At 60.1% G+C, this 17406-nt stretch overlaps 1 protein-coding gene across 3 annotated transcripts in view; it reads right to left on the bottom strand.

Moving 5' to 3' along the window:
* Positions 1–3258: 3258 nt before the first annotated feature.
* Positions 3259–17406, bottom strand: part of GNB1L (G protein subunit beta 1 like) — a 44988-nt gene continuing 30840 nt past the window's right edge. For all 3 annotated transcript variants that reach the window (XM_032654529.1, XM_032654527.1, XM_032654528.1), the window contains 3 exons: positions 16465–16563; positions 13045–13260; positions 3259–3776 (listed from right to left, as the gene is read on the bottom strand). In XM_032654529.1, the coding sequence (XP_032510420.1) occupies positions 3525–3776; positions 13045–13260; positions 16465–16563 (567 nt within the window). In that variant the 3' untranslated portion in view covers positions 3259–3524. The remainder of the gene's footprint in view (positions 3777–13044; positions 13261–16464; positions 16564–17406) is intronic.

The raw sequence follows: 17406 nt of genomic DNA, 5'->3' as shown, positions 1-17406 counted from the left end.
TTCCAGTTCAGCCACCATGAGTCTGTCCTGCTTCCTCATCTGTGACTGTGCCGCCCACTCAGATGCTTCCCTGAGTGGATCCTTTTGGGACTGGTGGCCTCTACCTGGTGGGCACGGCCCCATCACACAGCAGCCACCTTGCCCTTCCCACCTCACTCAGCTCCGTCCAGTCATGCGCTTCCCGCCTGCCCGGATCCCGAGGTGCCTCCAGACGAGCTGGTGTGAGGGTGGCCGCATCTGGGCAGGGCCAACCAGCCCCAACACACAGGAGACCGGGGAGGGGGCTGCACACCCGCCCCGGCCCAGGTGCACAGCCTGCTCAGCTTAACCCCAGACCAGGCTCCCCGCAAGGTGCCAGCTGGTTGAGCACCGAGCCTCCAAAGAACCTCGGGTCATCTCCTCTCTGCACATTGCTCCCAGAGCTGCTCCTGCAGAGACATGGGTGGGAAACACCTAACAGCCTTGCTTGCTGGGGGTGCAGACGCTCACGACGCGCAGCACAGAGCAGCCTGCAAGACAGCCCTCCCCAGGGAACCCCTCGGTGGCAGCGTCCAGCCCCCGGGGCTGTGTTTACAGAGCACGTGGCGGTCTGACTTCTCAGACCTCTTGAAGCTCATGGAGCCCAGGAAAAGGAGAGAATTCCCAACCGTGCTGCGTCCCCTGGTCACTTGCCCGGCCCGCCGCTGACCTCTTGCTTGTCCAAGAGGAGCCAGGGCAGCGCGATGCTGGGATGACCACGGGCCCCACCCACAGAGTGCCAGGCGGCTGGAAGAGGGCCAGGCAGTGGCGAGCTCAGGAGAAATGCCTGTGTCCCCAGACCCACTTCCTCTGGTCCTGAGTGTCTGGCAGGGCTGTCACAACCCGACTCAGCCCCACGCATGGAGATTTGGCCACAAGATGTCCTTGGGACACTGCTCACAGCATGTGGCCTTGGTGGGCATCCCAGAGCCCAGCTCAGGGCCAGCAGCCGTGATCTTCTGGGAGCCTCTGCCTGTGCCTTCAACGGAGGTGAGGGCCAGGTACGGATGGACACTTTGTCTCCCGAGCCCTCTCCCCCTCCAGGGCTGAGTCACGGCAGGCAGCACACACAGCTCACCCCCAACGTTTGGGAGGCACCTCTGGCATCTTGCGGTGCCCTGTCCTCTGCCAGTAGGACACGCTGCCACAGCTGTTTTCGTGAATTCAGTGATTCTGCCAAAGGATCGCTGAGCTGATGGCGCGGATGTAAGCGGGCATGGGCACCACGTCCTCAGCTGCAGCCTGGTTTTAGAGGCTGCCCCAGCCCAGCGCCCAGCACCTCAGGGTTACAGCTGCAGCGGGACCCGCAGAATGACTGGTGTGTTCACAGCTATGCTCTAGTGAGGAGGCCAAGTGGGTCCTGAGACAGAGTCCTTTGCTATTTAGCACTGGCCTCTAGTTCAGTCTCCAGGACAGACCCATGGGAGGGGACGCTGGCCTGAACGTTGGCTTTGCTGGGGGTGGGGGCACATGTGAGATGCAGGAGCCCGGCCAGGCCGGAGAAGCAGAGGTCCACCTCCCGAAAGGGGCACCCAGTGCCCTACTGCCTCCCGTGGAGAAGGCAGAGAGTGGGGTCCTGAGCAGACCACAGTGCCCAGAGGACGCCCCACACGCGGGGTTCAGGTCTCCGCAGCCTAAACAGAGCCGCCTGTCTTGCTGGCATTCGTGATGTGGAAACCCCTCTGGATGTGCACCACCCCGCAACATCCCAGGGGCCACAGCCCCCGATGTGCTGGAGGAAACCCGGCAGCACCTCTGTCCAACGGGCCCATGGGGAGGCCCGTCCCTGAGCTAGGATGGTGCACAGCCCCCCAGTCAGGGGTGTGGGTCTGGGGGGTCCCGGCTGGATCAGCAGCACAAGTTGCAGGCAGTGTGGTGGGCACCTGGGCCTGGTCGCGGGGCAGATACCTGCTGGTCCAGGTGGCCCGGGTCAGACGTCTGCTCGCTGGATCCAGAACGCTCTGCTCTGCCCACGGGGACCAGGCCAGGCTTCAGCGGCTGCCCACTGGCTCCTCTTGCTGGGGCCCAGGGTCATCTGCCCACACCCGCAGTCCTGGACCCTTGTCCACCATGAGGCCCCGCAGCCCCAGGACCCGTCCCCACTGCCACTTCTGACCTTCGGGGAAGAGGGACCACAGAGCTCTCCAAGGATGCAGGTGGTCCTCACAGCTGCGGGGAGGCACATCTTCTGGAGCCCGAGGAGGGTGAGCTAGACTCACATGAAGCTCCCCCAACACCCTTGGTGCCCCCCTCTCAGCACCCCACGCAGTGCTGGCATTTCAACCCCACTTGTGTCCCTCGTGGTCCCTGCTTCAACCAATCAGCCAAACCTCAGAGCCCTTCAGCCCCCGAGCTGAACCTGGAGGCCAGACTCTCCAGCAGGGCCCTGTTCCAGTGGGTTCGGCATCCCGCCACCTGGATGCACACGTGTTCTCCAGATGCCTGGGAAAGCCACGCAGCCCTTCTGGAGCGCAGCCACCACAGACCCCACCCTCTCGGGCCTGCTGGGACCCAGTCTGGTTATAAGCAAAGTGTGGAGTAGGGGGTTCCTGAGTGCCCCTTAGGGCCCCTGCCTCGGGGGAGGCCATTCAGGTCCTGCAGCCAAAGGGGGGCTGACCTCAGGTAGGGTGCGAAGGGGGCTCTCCCAGCAAAGAAGCTGATGGAACGAAGGGGTTTGTGGCCTCCAGCTTGGTCGGGCTCTGCCCACAGCCCCCATCCCAATTTTCAGGGTCCCATTCCTTCCCAATCAACAGCCCAGCCTTGAGAGGAGCTGTCCTGAGGTCTGGGCTCGGCCCCACGTGGGAGTAGCCGGCAGCTGCCCTGTGTGAGCGGCTGCAACAGTGCCCTCGGTCCCTGTCTGTCTCACTTAGGCTGCTGGGCTTTATGCCTAGAAGCCACACTGGACAGCCACCTGCCACTCTCAGCCTCACTCCACGAGGTGGCCCTTCTTTTCTCCTGCTGGTCCTGCTGGAGGCCGAGCCCTGTGCCCTCCCCGCCACCCCCATCGGGGGCCCTCTCCCTGCCGCACTCCCGTCAGGAGCCCGTCACCGGCTCAACCCTGTGATGCAGGAGCTCCTGGCCGTCTGCGGTGTGAGGAGCCCAGGACCCGGGGCCCACACTTGGCGTCCCTGCTGGACGGACCAGCCACCCTGCCCAGTGGAGGCTCTGAGGACAGACAGCTCTGGGCTCTGATCACCCGGGGAAGCAGGGGGTCACCTGGGAGAATTCGTACCTCAAGCCTGCAGGTTTGCAAACAAGTTTATTATCAGGCACCCCCGGGTCGGCCTCTTGCCTGGGTCGCTGATGCCCAGTGTCTGGCCTGGTTATGCTTTAAATGGCAGTCGTCGTGGCACAGACGCTATGCTTCACGAAAGGGAGCAGGTCCCATGCAGGAAGGAGGCCCAAATGACCGGCTCTTCCCATGACCAGTGGGGCCCGTGGCCCATGGCCTCCGACCCCTTGCACCACCTTCCCGCTATCCAAGTGTCCTGACAAGGAGCCACGAGTCACGTGCAAGGGTAGAGAGACCAGACACTGATGCGCTGATCCCCAGACCCTGTGGCCAGCAAGCCGTCGTCAGCGAAGGCCACACAGTGCACGGTGGCGCTGTGGAAGGCCAGCACGGCCAGCGGCTTCATTGTCCGCCAGTGAAACACACGGACGCGATGGTCCCAGCCCGCGGTGGCCAGAATCTTACGGTCTGGCCGAATCTTGACGTCGGCGATCCCGGGGTTGGTGAGCACGTGAGTCCCACGCACCTGTGATCAGAGCGGCAGGGAGAACCGTTAGGTGGCTTCTTAGACCTGCCTCCACGCCTCCCCCTCTACCAGGACGCCCCCGTCAGGAACAGGGAGCCAAGCGCTCCTGCCAACTTACTGCCACCTCCTGGAGCCAGCACAGGTGACCTCTGCCCTTGGCCAGACCCTCGGGTTGAGACAGGACAGGCCTCAGTGGACTGCGGCCTGGGCCCCTCCCCAAGGAAATACTGCCCCCCAGCCTCCAGGCAGCACTGCCCACTGGACGGCAGCAAGGTCAGTGGGTCCTCTCTCACGAAAACTCACCGCACCCAAAGCAGAAGGAGCAGAAGGAACGCAAACCCCACCTTCAGCAAAGCGGGGGGAAGGGCAGCCCTGCATGGCATGCAAGGGGGAAGGCCGCCCGGGGCTGGATGTGCAGCCATTGTGGGGCCATCTGGCAGCTCTGCCCCACGTTGACAACACACACTTGGCCATCGTCGTGATGACCCAAATGGCCACGTCCTTCCGCCCATCCTGTCTTGGCCCAGCCCTGGGCACCAGAAGTCCTTGCTGCCCCGGGGTCGCTGGTGTGCCCACAGCAGCTCCCCTTTCTCTGCAAATTCACCTCCTGTTGGGCCAGAGCAGCCTCAGGGAAAGTCATTCGTTTTTCAAAGACAACACAGGGAAAAGGAGGAAAGAAACTCAGCGAAAGATGGCAGCATTCCTTGGAAGCAACCAGACACTCACCAGGCACTTTTGCAAATCAGCAAAACAGAACTGCATGAAGCAATGATCTCCATAAAACAAGAACCAGGAGAGCAAACCCAGAGGAGGGAGGCTGATCCACAGGCACCGAGAGAAGCAAACACTGCAGAAGCAAGGGGAATCGGAAGAGACAGCAAAGGCAGGTGTGACCCAACCTGGGGACAGAGGCACGGCCACTGGAGAAACAGCAGATGTGGAAGGCTGTGCAGCTGCTCTGACCTTTGCCGTTTAGAAAATCTGTTCTTGCTTCTAGAAACTGAAGTCTTAGGATCCACAGAGAGCCTACAGGGTGGTCACAAGAAGATGTGCTTGATAACGTCATTGGACGCAAAGCTAATTAGTCCTTTTGTCAGGCAAAAGGATCAAGTCAACCATGAGGGCAGAATGGCCCATGGCCACGTCTGGGCCAGGTCTGGGCCAGACAGTGGGGTGACGCCTGTGAAGCTAGGAGGGGAGGCCTGAGAATTTTATATCCAGCCAAACTGTCGCTCAGGTATGAGAACAACAGATGAGCATTTGTGAACATGTAAGAACCCAGGGGATGCGTCCCATCAGCTCTTCCTGGAGAACTAGGAAATTAAGTCCAGTCTCTCAGGAGAAAACAGGGGAACGGCAGCAAGTAGCCTGGCAGAGAGTAGGGAACGTAGTCCCCTGCAGGATTAGGCCTGAGACAATACAGGGATCAAGGCTACAGAACCGGTTGTGTAACTAACAGAAATACAGGACGGCAGCAAAAGAGACGGGTGTGAAGTTCACTGATCTGCTCATCTTTGTCATCTGGGTCGAAGATACAACAGTCAGCCTCATTCTACGGAGATTATCTGACACCCACCGAGGTGCTGACAGAACAACCTCACTTCCTCTCCCCACCCAGGTGTAATCGTTTCCTAATATTTGCCCTTGTATTTCTCTGAAAAGGAATAAAAATATACTCAACAGACTTTTGACTGGATTCCAAAGTTAAAGCCAAATGTGTGTTGTGAACGTGAGAGACACCAAAAGAATGACTGGCCAAGAAACCCCGGGAGCCAGCAGACGAGAGAGCTGCGGCCCACCCTGGGGACCAGGGAGCACTCGGACAGACTGTGCCCACACTTGACAACAACAGAGTGTGTACAGTTCCCAACGAGAAGCCGTGAATGTCTGCTCAGCAGACAAACAGACACCCTTCATGAAGCTGGGACTACAGGAGGTGGCTGTGATGGGCAGCTGGTGCCAGACCACTCCGCGTGCTGCCAACAACCACCAACTGGACAAAAGACACTCACTGTGTGACTGTGTCCAGGCACCAACACCGGTGGGAAGGGCAGCTGACAGGGGAGCCTCCCAGAGGCCCAGCAGCTCTCTGCTGGCGGAATGTCTGGCCGCAAAGTCCAGGTGGAGCACAGCGGCCATGTGAAGCCAAGGAGGTGATCAGAGGGTGGGGCCGCTGGAACCCGTGGGGTGAGGCAGCAGCATGGAGGGGGCTGGGGGAGGGACTGCAGGCCATGTGGGTCCCACGAGTCCTTGTGAGGGCTGGGCTGTGCCCACTCAGGGCACCACACAAGGTTAGCCGGCCAGTGGCTGCTGCAGGGTTAAAGGGAACAAATACAAGAGATCAACAGTGATCTTGGACCCAGCAGCCGAGGGTGACATCTGTGTGTCCACACAAGACCAGATGAGACCCCGCGTGGCCGCGCTGCAGGGTAGGCATCACGCCCTGGTTGGGCCCACTCTGGCCAACCATGATGAAGCTGGAAACCAAGCCCCACAAGTGCGAAGGGGAGGTACAGTTTGGAAGATGAGTCCCATGCATTACAGGAGCTTGGGATGACCCTGGGCCCCACGTACTGCCTGACGGAGTGGAAGCCAAGCCCATGGTGTAGGTGAACAGCCGCAGGGCTGAGAGTGATTGCTCTGCAAAGTAAGAGAATCCAGTCTTCATCTCCATCAGTACAATGTCTGGCACAGACAAAAATTACTAGACACCCAGAGGAGTAGGGAAAAAAGCAGTTAATGGAAACCAGCCCAGAACGGCACAGGTGTGGAACATATCAGACGAAGACTTTAAAGCAATATTTAAATATGTTCCAAAAAATGAAAGAAAATGCAAATAATTACCAAAAAATTGTCTTGATGAGTGAACAGGTAGGATCTATTAGCAGAGAAATGGAAATTCAGAACCAACTCAGAACAGCCAACACTCTGTGAAGGTGAAGAGCAAAGCGGGAGGACCAACTTCACAACTTGCTGTGAAGCTACAGGAATCAAGACCATGGATGTTGGTGGAAGAGGAGACAAACGGATCAGTGAAACAGAAAAAAGAGCCCAGAAATGGATCCCCATAAACACGTGACCTTTGACACAGGAGCAAAGTAGCCTTTTCAACAAACGGTGCTGGAACAACTGGACGTCCACATGAGAAGAAACGAATCCAGACACAGACCTGCCACCTTCACAAAAATCAACTCAAAATAGACCAAAGACCTAAATGTAAATTGCAAAACTATAAAACTCCTAGATGACGACAGGAGAAAACCTAGGTGACCTTGTATTTAGATACAACACCAGAGCATAATCCATAAAGGAAACAATTGATAACCTGACTTCACTAAAATTAGAAACTTCTGCTCTGTAAAGACACTGTTGAAAGAATGAGAAGACAAGCCAAAGACTAAGAGAAAGTATCTGCAAAGACGCATCTGATAAAGGGCTGTTACCCAAAATACACAAGAACTCTTAAGAAAATGAGCAACCCAATTTAAAAATGGGCAAAAAGCCTGAACAGGCACCTCAGCACAGAAGATACACAGATGGCAACTAAGCATGTGAAAAGATGCTCCACATCGTATGTCATTAGAGAAATGCAAATGACAACAAACAGATACCACTGCACATCTGGACACATGTCATTATACATTCGTCCAAACCCATAGGATGTACATCACCAGAAGTGACCCCTGATGTGAACCAAGGGCTCTGGGTGATGATGAGGTGTCAGTGTAGTTATATCGATTGTAACAAATGTCCCACTTGTTGCGGGGGGATGTCGATAGTGGGGGGGCTGGGGGTATATGGGAAATCTCTGTACCTTCCTCTCAATTTTGCTGTGAACCTAAAACTGCTCTAAAAATAGAGTCTTTTGTTAAAAAAAAAGGCACAGTAATAGAAAATGTAGAACTGAAAAGCTAATAACTGACGTGAAAAAATGTGTAGGACAGGCTTAACAGCAGATCGGAAATTATTATTATTATTTGTGTGTGTGTGTGTGTGTGTGGGGTACATGGGCACACAGTGAGAGCACTGTTGTGGCCTCTCCCATTGTGGAGCACAGGCTCCGGACGCGCAGGCTCAGTGGCCATGGCTCATGGGCCCAGCCACTCCGTGGCACGTGGTATCCTCCTGGACCGGGGCACGAACCTGTGTCCCCTGCATCGGCAGGCAGACTCTCAACCACTGCGTCACCAGGGAAGCCGGAAATTATTATTTTTTAAAAGTCTGTAAACTAGGGGACATTATCAATGGACATTATCTGACCTGAAGAAGAGAGAAAACTGACCAGAGCCTCGAGGGCCATGGTACAATGTCACTCAGGGAGGTCACTCACTGAAAACCATAGATAAAAAGAACGTCTTGGGAGCGGCCGAGGAGAAGCCCCACGAGGTGACCAGGAGTGAGGACCAGACGCCACGAGTCCCCAGCAGACGGGGGTCACCTGAGACCACGTGTCTTCAAAGCACACGAAGGAAGTAAACCAAGTGCTCCAGAGAAAAGGCAGAGGTTGTCGCAAAGCATGAAAAAGCAGAGCCCCACTAGAGGGCCCGACAAGACGGCCAGGCAGCGCGCACGGGACAAAACAGAACCCGTGCAATGAGGTCGTGTGCGCGGCTGGCCCATGAGGGGGACGCCTGTGTGTGAAGGGAGGCTGAAGGTGAAAGATGGAAAAAAAGCTACAGAAGGAAGTAGCAGCCAGAAGACACCTGGCCTGAGGCATGTGAAGCGCTGCTGAAATGGGCTTTCAGGCAAAAATCCTTCCCAGAGATAACAAGGGTTCAACCCCCCAGGAAGATTCAAAATGCAGACCAAGAACACACAGGACCCAGGAAAGTCACCAAGATGGACCCAGCAAGAGCACCCCCCAGAGGCCGGGGCAGGCATGGCTTTCGACCCACGTGGCCCACATGAACCACACGGCTGCCTGAGGGGCAGGCGCAGCTGGGTGGCGGGCAGCAGAAATACCTCTTTCCAAGCACGGGGGGCCACGGGAACCTACTGGCATTTCAGGGAGCTGCTATCACTCAGAACTGGTTCTCCAACCACAAATGGATCAAGTTAGAAGCCTAGAAATAAAAAATAACTGGGGAAAGAATCAAACATTTGGAAACATAAAAACACTCTGATCAGCTCCGCAGTCAGAGAACAAAGAAAAATCGGGCGCCCGGAAGTGAGAGTGATGAATCCCGGTCAGAGCTGCACATCGAGCCTGGAGGACTCAGGGGAGGAAGAGAAAGGTAGACGGGAAATGGAGAAAAGATGTTTAAAGAAAACAAACGTAAGCCTGGTCAGGAATGGACAGGACAGTCCTGCAGATAAAACAGGGATGCAATCACAAATAACTGAAAAAGGTCAGTGCAGCCAGCACATGGGCAGTGCCCCTGCGGCGACCCATCCAGCCCCAACACGCACGCCTGCCCTGCCTTCCTGCGGCCTCTGTCCAGTGCCCAGGCCCGTGACGTCCCGGGCCCCTTCTCTGTCCATGGCGACCAGCAGCATCCCCGCATGTCCCGCGCTCTCTGCCACTCCAGTGCTCTGGTCCAGAGGAATCCAGGCTCAGTGCTTCCTGTCTGGGCTGCACACAAGCAGCCATAACCCACTCACTGGGTGGGTGCCCAGCACAGCCCTCACCCCCACCGCCCCCTCCCTTGGAAGCTGGTGCAGCCATGCCCGCATGAGAAGGCAAAGCCCACACGTGTGCCCGCAGCAGGGGTGTGTCAGCCTGAGCCCCAACTCATGGGCAAGGACAAGGTGACTGTCACAGCCCCCAACTCTTCCTCTCCCAGGAACTCTGCCCTGGGCTTGGAGCAGTGGGTGCGCTGGAACCCACTCGGGGCCCTGCTTCAAGGTGGATTTGTTAACAATGGGGATGTTTCCCAGGGAGTAAAGGGCTCCCCAAATCTGCTGTCTGCTGTTGGAGCCGGGAGCCCAGGTGGTGGCTGGGGAGCTGCAGAGCAGCCTGAGCAGTGGTTTTTGTGTGGCTGGCTGCGAGTCGGGTGCGGAGCGGAGCACATCCATGCCAGTGTTGCCACCTCGGAGGGGCTGAGATGCCCAGGATGGCCCAGGGGAAAGGGGACAGGAGTGATGCGCCCCCACCCTCACAGCCCCTCCTGGAAGCTCAGAATCAAGGCACAAGGCCCTTTCAGTGGGGACCCGGACTGGAAGAGACCAGTCCTATCGGGGGCCACAGCACCCGTGTGTGGTCAAGGCGGCCGGAGCCCCGCCCATGGTGTCCCGAGATGTGTGTGTGGGGGGTGGGGGTGGTGTTGTGCCCATAGCTCCTCAGCTCGGGGCCCCATGGTCTCCCTCGCACCAGCCCAAGTGTCACCAGCTGCTGACACTTTAGAGGGAAGCTCCCAGCAGGGCTGGGGAGCAGGCGGGCAGCGGCCACGCAGCGGGGAGGAGGGGACGCCTGGCCAACCAGCCGTGGGCGTGGTGGGGGGGGAGTGGTCGTCTGACTCCAGCCTGGGTTGGCTGGGGTGGGGGCCTAGTTATTACTTCAGGGCCTAGAAATACCGCTGGCCGTAAATCAGCCCCTGCTTCAAGGCTGTGGACCCTGCCCCAAGTGTGGGAGGGAGGGCAGGTCTGTACACCACCTGTGTCTGACGACAGCCAAGACCCAGACCCTGGGCTCGAGGGGAGCAGAGTGAGCAGCCCCTACAGGTGGGTGAGCGTCCAACATCCTAGAGAGGGTGGCCGAAGGCTCCAGTTACCGCCGCGGCCTCTGGCCAAGCCCGTCTCGGACCAGGACCCTCCAGGAAGGATCCTGGCCACCAGTGGCTCTCGCAGCACATGACCTCAGGTGCCAGGAATGCGCGCGCAGCACGGCCCCATCTGGTTCCCATTACCCTCACTCCACGCAGGAGCCCCATCTGCGCCTCTGGAGCGCCCGCCCGCCCACCCGCCCAGGGAGATTGATTTGGGCTCATTAGAGCTGCTGCCGCGAGGTAAGGCACATCTTTGCCCATGTGGCTCCACGGCCAGCGCCTCAGGGCCAGTTGCGGCACTGAGGGCCCAGAGAGAGGTGCCTGCGGACACCGCGACGCTGAGGCCCTCGAGGCCCTGACACCTCCTCCTTGAGGCCTGCGTTCCAGGACCTGAAGGTGTCTGGGCCTCTGGGGACATGGATGTCTCCAGCGAGGCCGCAGCGGGCAGTCGGAGGGAGGAGCGGCGCCTCCTGGGATGCACGCTGAGAGAGGCCCTGGCCGCGGCACGGCCTCCACCAACCTCCCGGCTGGCCTGGCCTCCCTATGCTCTGACTTTCCGATTCATATGCACAGTGAACCTCCAGCTCTGAGCTGGAACATACCCCATAAATTTAAGTCTGAAGTTCCTGCAGCTGTTTCTCCAACAGGCCAGGGGAGACCAGGCCGACCTGGGCCAGGACGGCAGGAGGGGCCTCTTCCCAGGGTCCTGGGGGCAGGGGCCTGGGGGCACTGCAGTCAGTGGGGCCCTCAGGAGAGCCACCTGGGTCTCTAGGCATTTGCGAAGTTGGGCTGAAGTTGAAGCCACAGCAGGACAGAGCACTGGACCTCATGGGGGTGGGGGTCGCTGCCTGGTTCCCACCAGGCAGGAGCAGAGGAGGGTGTGGGGGGAACCCCGATGCCCACCTGGCCAGGCTCTGTGTCCTTGACGGCTCAGAACATGAAGACCCAGCACCACGTGGCTCCGCCCCATTTCTAAAGATGAGCACCATGGTGACTTCCACTCCCACCACCCACATCCAGGACTTCAAGGCCTTGGAGATGCTTCCTCTGGGATGGAGGCTGGAGAAGCTCCACCCCCACAACCGGCCCCAGCCCTGTAGGGAGGCCTGTTTGACCTCATCCTGCAGGGCCTCTGTAGACTCCCTGGGACACAGGACAGGAAGACGGACGGGTAGCTGCTTTACTGCAAGTCAGGCGAGCGTGGCACAGGCTGGTCTGCAGTGGTGGGGCAGGCGTAGGGGGCAGGGGGTGATGTCAAGGAAGTTGGAACACCTGCCTTGTCCTCGTGTCACATGACTCCTCCCTCCCTCTCCCTCCCCCCTCCCCGGGACTCCACAGGGCTGCTCCCCCCTCAGGACCCTTCCCAGACCCTGGAGCCATGGCCACTCGCTCTGGTTCTAGCTTGGTCCTCCCATGGACTGTGTTTTTTAGGAAGCTAGAGCAGTCCCTCCAGCTGCCACACAGAAGGTCTCCCTGCTGAGTCCGCCCTCGGCCCCTAGCTCCGCCCAAGACCCCTCACCCACCCCTGATAGCCCTGCCCCTCGCTATCCTGCACCCAGGGCATGGCAATGCCCGCTGGGCATGGCAGTCTCTCCCGATTTTCACCCATGCCTGCCCTCTCCCACCCACCCAAGTGCACAGAGCCTCTTCCCTGGCTGTGGGGGCCCTGGGCTGCTGGGCAAGGCCTCCCATCTGGGGAGGGCCCGAGAGATGCCCTCTTCCTGCGGTCTCCTGTCTGCAGGGAAGCCTGGACCACACAGCCCCTGTAGAGGGCACAGCCACAGGCCCTGTCCTCCAGAGCTCCAGGAGGTGGGATACACAGCTCCCCACTGGGGCCCCACTCCCCCACCAGACCTGGGCTCGCAGAGCCAGCCGTGGTCAGGTCTCAGCCTTCTGAGGCTTCCTGGCTAATGGGGGCACCCCCGCCCAGAAGCCAGTGTGCACTCAGGCCACCCTCAGGGGGCTGACAGGCACAGGGCACACCCAGCACCTCACTCCCCAGGACCTCACCCGTCTGAGGCCTGGCCAGGAGGCTCCCCTCCCGGCCAACTCCATCCCCCCCTCCCAACAGGGCTGAGCACTGGGCACCCAGATGTGGCCCTGAAGGGCCCCCCCAGCCACGTGGGATGGGAAGCCACTGAGCCGTTACGGCCCTCCCACTGCCCCCGGGCAGCTTGCAGACAGCCACAGGGGCCTCACTAAGGGATTTCTCCATGTAGGGTTTGGGTTTTTTTCTTTTTCTTTTTGATTGATCAGTTCCTTACTGACCAAATTCCTCTGAGTTTTGCAAACGGGCTTGCACAGTCCTGGATTCTACATGCCTTTCCTCTAGATGGACGAGACGTGACCGCTATTAGCCAAGGTCTGAGAGAAACCCAAACCCTGTGAATGGCTCACGAGCGCCAGCCCCTCTACTGCCGCCTGCCAGGCCCGCCCGCACCGGGTCCAATGATTAATTAACTGCGGACCTGCCACAAGTCCTCTTCATGCCTAAATATTGTTCCAGCCCATCAGACTGTTGGTGCAGAGCAGGATAAATGACACCTCGGGCCTGGCCCACTGACCTGCAGGGCCTGCTGCTCATCCAGGCTCCAGACGGCCAGCGCCTTCTCCGCAGAGCCTGAGACGCCCCTGGCCTCCTGGGAGTCGAAGTCCAGACCCATGACGGGCTCCGTGTGGCAGGAGACGCGGCTGCACACTTTCCGTGAGGAGACGTCCCACAGGGCCACTGAGCCGTCCTCGTAGCCAGCCAGGAGGAGAGGGCGGGGACTGGAGTCAGCCTGCGGGGACAGCTCGCTGTCAGCTGGGGGATGCTTGGGGGTCCCGGGCCTTCTGGAGGAGAAGGAGCTTGAGATAGGCCGCCTTCCCCACTGAGCCCTGGGGGGTCTGCACACCCCCAGGGGGCCGACACCCAGACTGGGGCCAGTGCGGGCTGGATGGGGTGCCTGCCGTCGGGGTCTGGGACACTGGCTGGTCCTCCCACTCCTTCCCACCGGCCAAGACGTGCGGCCACCCCTGGGCGGGGCTGGCCACCTGTCTAGAACTGCTGGCCAAAGAAAATCTCGAGCTCCGTCTCAATGAAAAATGAACCTTCTGTACTTTGTCAACGTCGCCGCGGAAGCCCCCCAACCGTCAAGGCTGCAGAGTCAGCGCCTTGCCGGCCGAGCCGCGTGATGGATGAGGGCGCGGGTCAGAGGGCTGCGCAGCCGCCTGCAGGGGAGCATGGGGACCCTGGGTCGGCCTGGCAGCGACAGAGAGCGGCCGCCCCGTGCTTGGTGCCCAGTCCCGGGACCGCCGCCAGGACCCGGCACCTTTGCTCTCCACTGAGCTCCCAGGGCTCAGAAACGACCAAGCGCCCCCTGCCAGTGGAGAATTTCCCGAGGCCAGGAGCTCAGCCGGCGGCCCTCAAACCCTGGATGGCCAGCGGTGAGCACAGGGCCTGGGGGCCGCCAGCAAGGCTGCCTCCAGGGTCGCCTGCAGCTCCAATGGGGGCCCGCTGCTGGCAGGCAAGGCTGGTGCTGAGCTGCGTGCCTAGGCGTGGCCGACAGCACCCGGGCGGGCCTTCCTGGCCCACCTGCTGGAGCTTGCTGCCCACCCAGAGGGGCTCCATGCCCAGGTGTTGTACACCGTGAGTGTCTAACATGAGTGGATGCTACCTACGTCCTGAACCCCAGGAAGCTGAGCTCGCCATGCTTGGTGTGAGGGGTACGTCTCAGGGCCCCGCAGGGTGAGGGGAGCCAGGGGAGCCCCGTGCAGACCAGCTCTGGGATCTGGAGGATGCCTCCCACAAGCCCTTTTTTCTGATGATAACATGTGCTCCCAAAGACAAGCAGGAAGGAGGAGTCCAAGAAAGCAGCTGTGAGGAACTTGCCGGGGCCCCTTGGGTCCATCCCCCTTGGGGCACTGCTGTGTCCTCCCACCAGCTTCCCACCGCACTGCCTGGCCCAGCCTGCTCCCCAGCCCCCACCCCGCATGTTCCTCCTGCATCCAGGGCTCCCCCACTGCCTATGGTCTGGGAGCTCTGAGTGCCTAGGCTGGAGTGGGGGCTGCACACCACTGAGCCCCCTGTGCAGGCGCACAGGGCAGCCAGGGCAGGAGCCAGACCAGCCACAGGGCCCCGTGCCAGGCTCTGTCCCTGCACTGAGGCCCCTCCACCTTCTCTCCTGGCACACAGGGTCCCTGCGGCCCCCCAGAATAGACCCTGCAGGCGGGTCAGGGCTCTGGGGCCTCAGTCCTCTGGCGACCACGCCCTTGGTGCCAGGCTGACTTCTGCTCGCTCTGCGTTCCTGTCCCCACCCCGGGTGTGCCAGCCCGAGGCGCCCCCCAGCATCTCGAGGTTCCCCGGGGAGCCCTTAGCTGGGGGCGTGGGGGGGACACTGGAGGACCTGCTCTGAGGGTTGGTGTGGACAATCTCTGACCTCCTACATGACAATCATCCTAAAAACACAGGCCATCCACTCTCAGGAGCAAAACAAGAAATCTCTGAATGTTTCAGAAAGGAATCCCACATTGGGCCACTCTGCCACACTCAGATCAATAAGCTATAACCTGGACCTCCAGGCTTGGCGAGGAATAAAGGGACATTTCAAATCAGCATAGACTTTTCTTAACAGGATGCTTTGCGCTGGATCGGTATCAACTAACACAACTCGATTTGTCCTTCTGTCAACCACGTCAATTACCTTGACAAGTTTGTACATCCCATTTCTGCAAATTTTTCTGATGGAATTCTTACACGATTAGGCAATGACAGCATCTCCAGGGAGGGAGGGTGAGCGGATGCAGCCCCGTCCCACCCGGGGCCTGTGAGCACCAGGCCACCTCCACAGCCTCCGCTGCCCCTCCAGGCGCCCCCCCACCCTGCCTGCTGGCACCAGCAGTTTTGCCATCCAGGTGAGTCTCAGAGCTCCCACTTCCTCACGCCCCTCCCCCATGGGCTTCTCTCAGTTCACAGATGGCAGGGACACCAACTGCAAGACAGGGCAGGGCCCTGGAGGGACAAGAGCTGGGTCCAGGGACCCTGCGGGCACACAGACACCTCCAAACCATGCGAGCCTGGCCGGGTTCGTATGGAGAGTCACAGCAGGGGCAGGAACGGCCTCCCCCTGGTCCCAGGCAGCCCGGGGCAGCTCTGAGGAGGCACAGGTGAGCTGCTCGGAGCTGAAAAACAGGCCGTAGGCAGCGGTCCGGGACAGCCCTGGTCAGTGACCTGCTCCCCATGGCTTCTGCAGCTGTAAAGACGTTGCCGAGACTCTTTCCACATGAATGCACCGGACCATCTGCTCTGCTGCCCCCAGGAGTAGATGCCCATTTTGAGCTGGTGCTGACCACTGGGGGTGGGAAGCTGCCCCTCTGGTCAGGAGGGCCCCTCCCAGGCCTCGCGCTCAGCCCCAGAGCCAGAACCCATCCTGCAGGGACTCAGGCCTGTGACTCCGCTGCCCCCCGGCTTCTACCGCAGCCCCAGGAGATGCCTCCAGACCCTCTCTAATCAGAGAGAACAGCCAAGAAAGAAGGAAATGGCGCGGATCAGAAATTCCAAGTGTGGCCGCAGGGAAAGCCAGCACATTAAGCCCACTCCAGCCTCAACAAGGCAAAGAAGTAACAAAAATTAATCCTGACGATGCAGGGGCCGTGCAGGCTTGCAGGGTTAGTCAGCACCCCCTCCCGGCCCCACGCCAGGCCGCGCCGGTGAGCAGACCAGAGGGGAGCATATGGCTCCCCCAGGAGGGGGTCGCTGTCTCCCACACCGCCCTGCGAAGTCGAGGACGAGCCCAGCATCCCCAAAGGGTCTGTAGGCGTCCTCGCAGCAGGAGGGCTGGTGGGCTGGGGACACCAAGGCTGAGGAGGACGCTGTGCACATGCCTCCCGGGGGCCAGTGCCCGTAGGTGATGAGGAACCAAGTCCCTAATGGGCATGATTCACACCTGGCGGGCGTGGCCGGCAGGTGTGGTCGGTGGGCGTGGCTGGCGGGCGCTGGGCCTTACCTGCCAGAGCTGCAGGCACATGGGCATGCCCAGCCTGGCCTGTGCCTCGGGCTTCAGGGAGCACACTGACGTCTTGGACGGCATCTCCAGAATCTGAACCTGACAGTAAGAAAACAAGCTGAGCTGGGCCAGAGCCAAGTCAAGTCTGTGCTGCACAAACAGGAGACTCTTGAGGCCTCAGCCCGGCCACTGTGGGCCTGTCTGCGCCTTCGGGAACCCAGGCAGTGCCTCCCGCATTGACCCACGGGCTCCTGGGCTCGGGGACTGCCGGGCTGTGTGGAATGCACGTGTCACTCATGAGTGACTGGCAGGTCCCTCGAGCGGTGTCACTGCCCCGCAGCCACCTCAGGCCTCCTCTGCATTGACCTCTTGGCCAAGCAGGCGGCCTGGCCCACAGCGCTGGCTCAGCTCACTCAGCCTCCCGCCCTCCTCCTGGCACTCCTTCCCTGTCGGCCCCACACGTGGATGACCCTGAGCCCTCCAGGACTGTCGCATGGCACCCAGACCTGCACACCTGGGGCCCCAGCGCCTGCTCCTCCACCGTGTGCGGCCTGTGCTCAGTGTCGCCTGACGCTGACACAGCCCCTCCTGCGCCTGGCTGGGTGACAGGTACCCACCTGGTGGCTCCGGCCACCCTCCTGGGGACGCTCCACCAACAACAGTGTGTGCCCCGCAGAGCTGCAGGGCACCCCTCGTCGACACGGGGCAGCCCCAGGCTTGCAGATGAGGAGTCTGAGGTCCACACGTGATGGGGCATCGAGGGGACAGAACCTACACCTGCTGGTCCACTTCTGACACCTGGGGCACAGAACCCCCAGGAGGAAACCCCAGGGTGAACTCAAGGTGTAAATACACAGTGTAGGGTGGGTGTAGCCCTGCTGCTGCTCTCACTAACGCACGTGCACATGCGTGTACACACACGCCCACACACATGCACACACA

The sequence above is a fragment of the Phocoena sinus genome, chromosome 14, assembly GCF_008692025.1.
Source record: "Phocoena sinus isolate mPhoSin1 chromosome 14, mPhoSin1.pri, whole genome shotgun sequence".
Taxonomy (NCBI): Eukaryota; Metazoa; Chordata; class Mammalia; order Artiodactyla; family Phocoenidae; genus Phocoena; species Phocoena sinus.
This window is presented reverse-complemented; position numbering and strand designations above follow the sequence as displayed.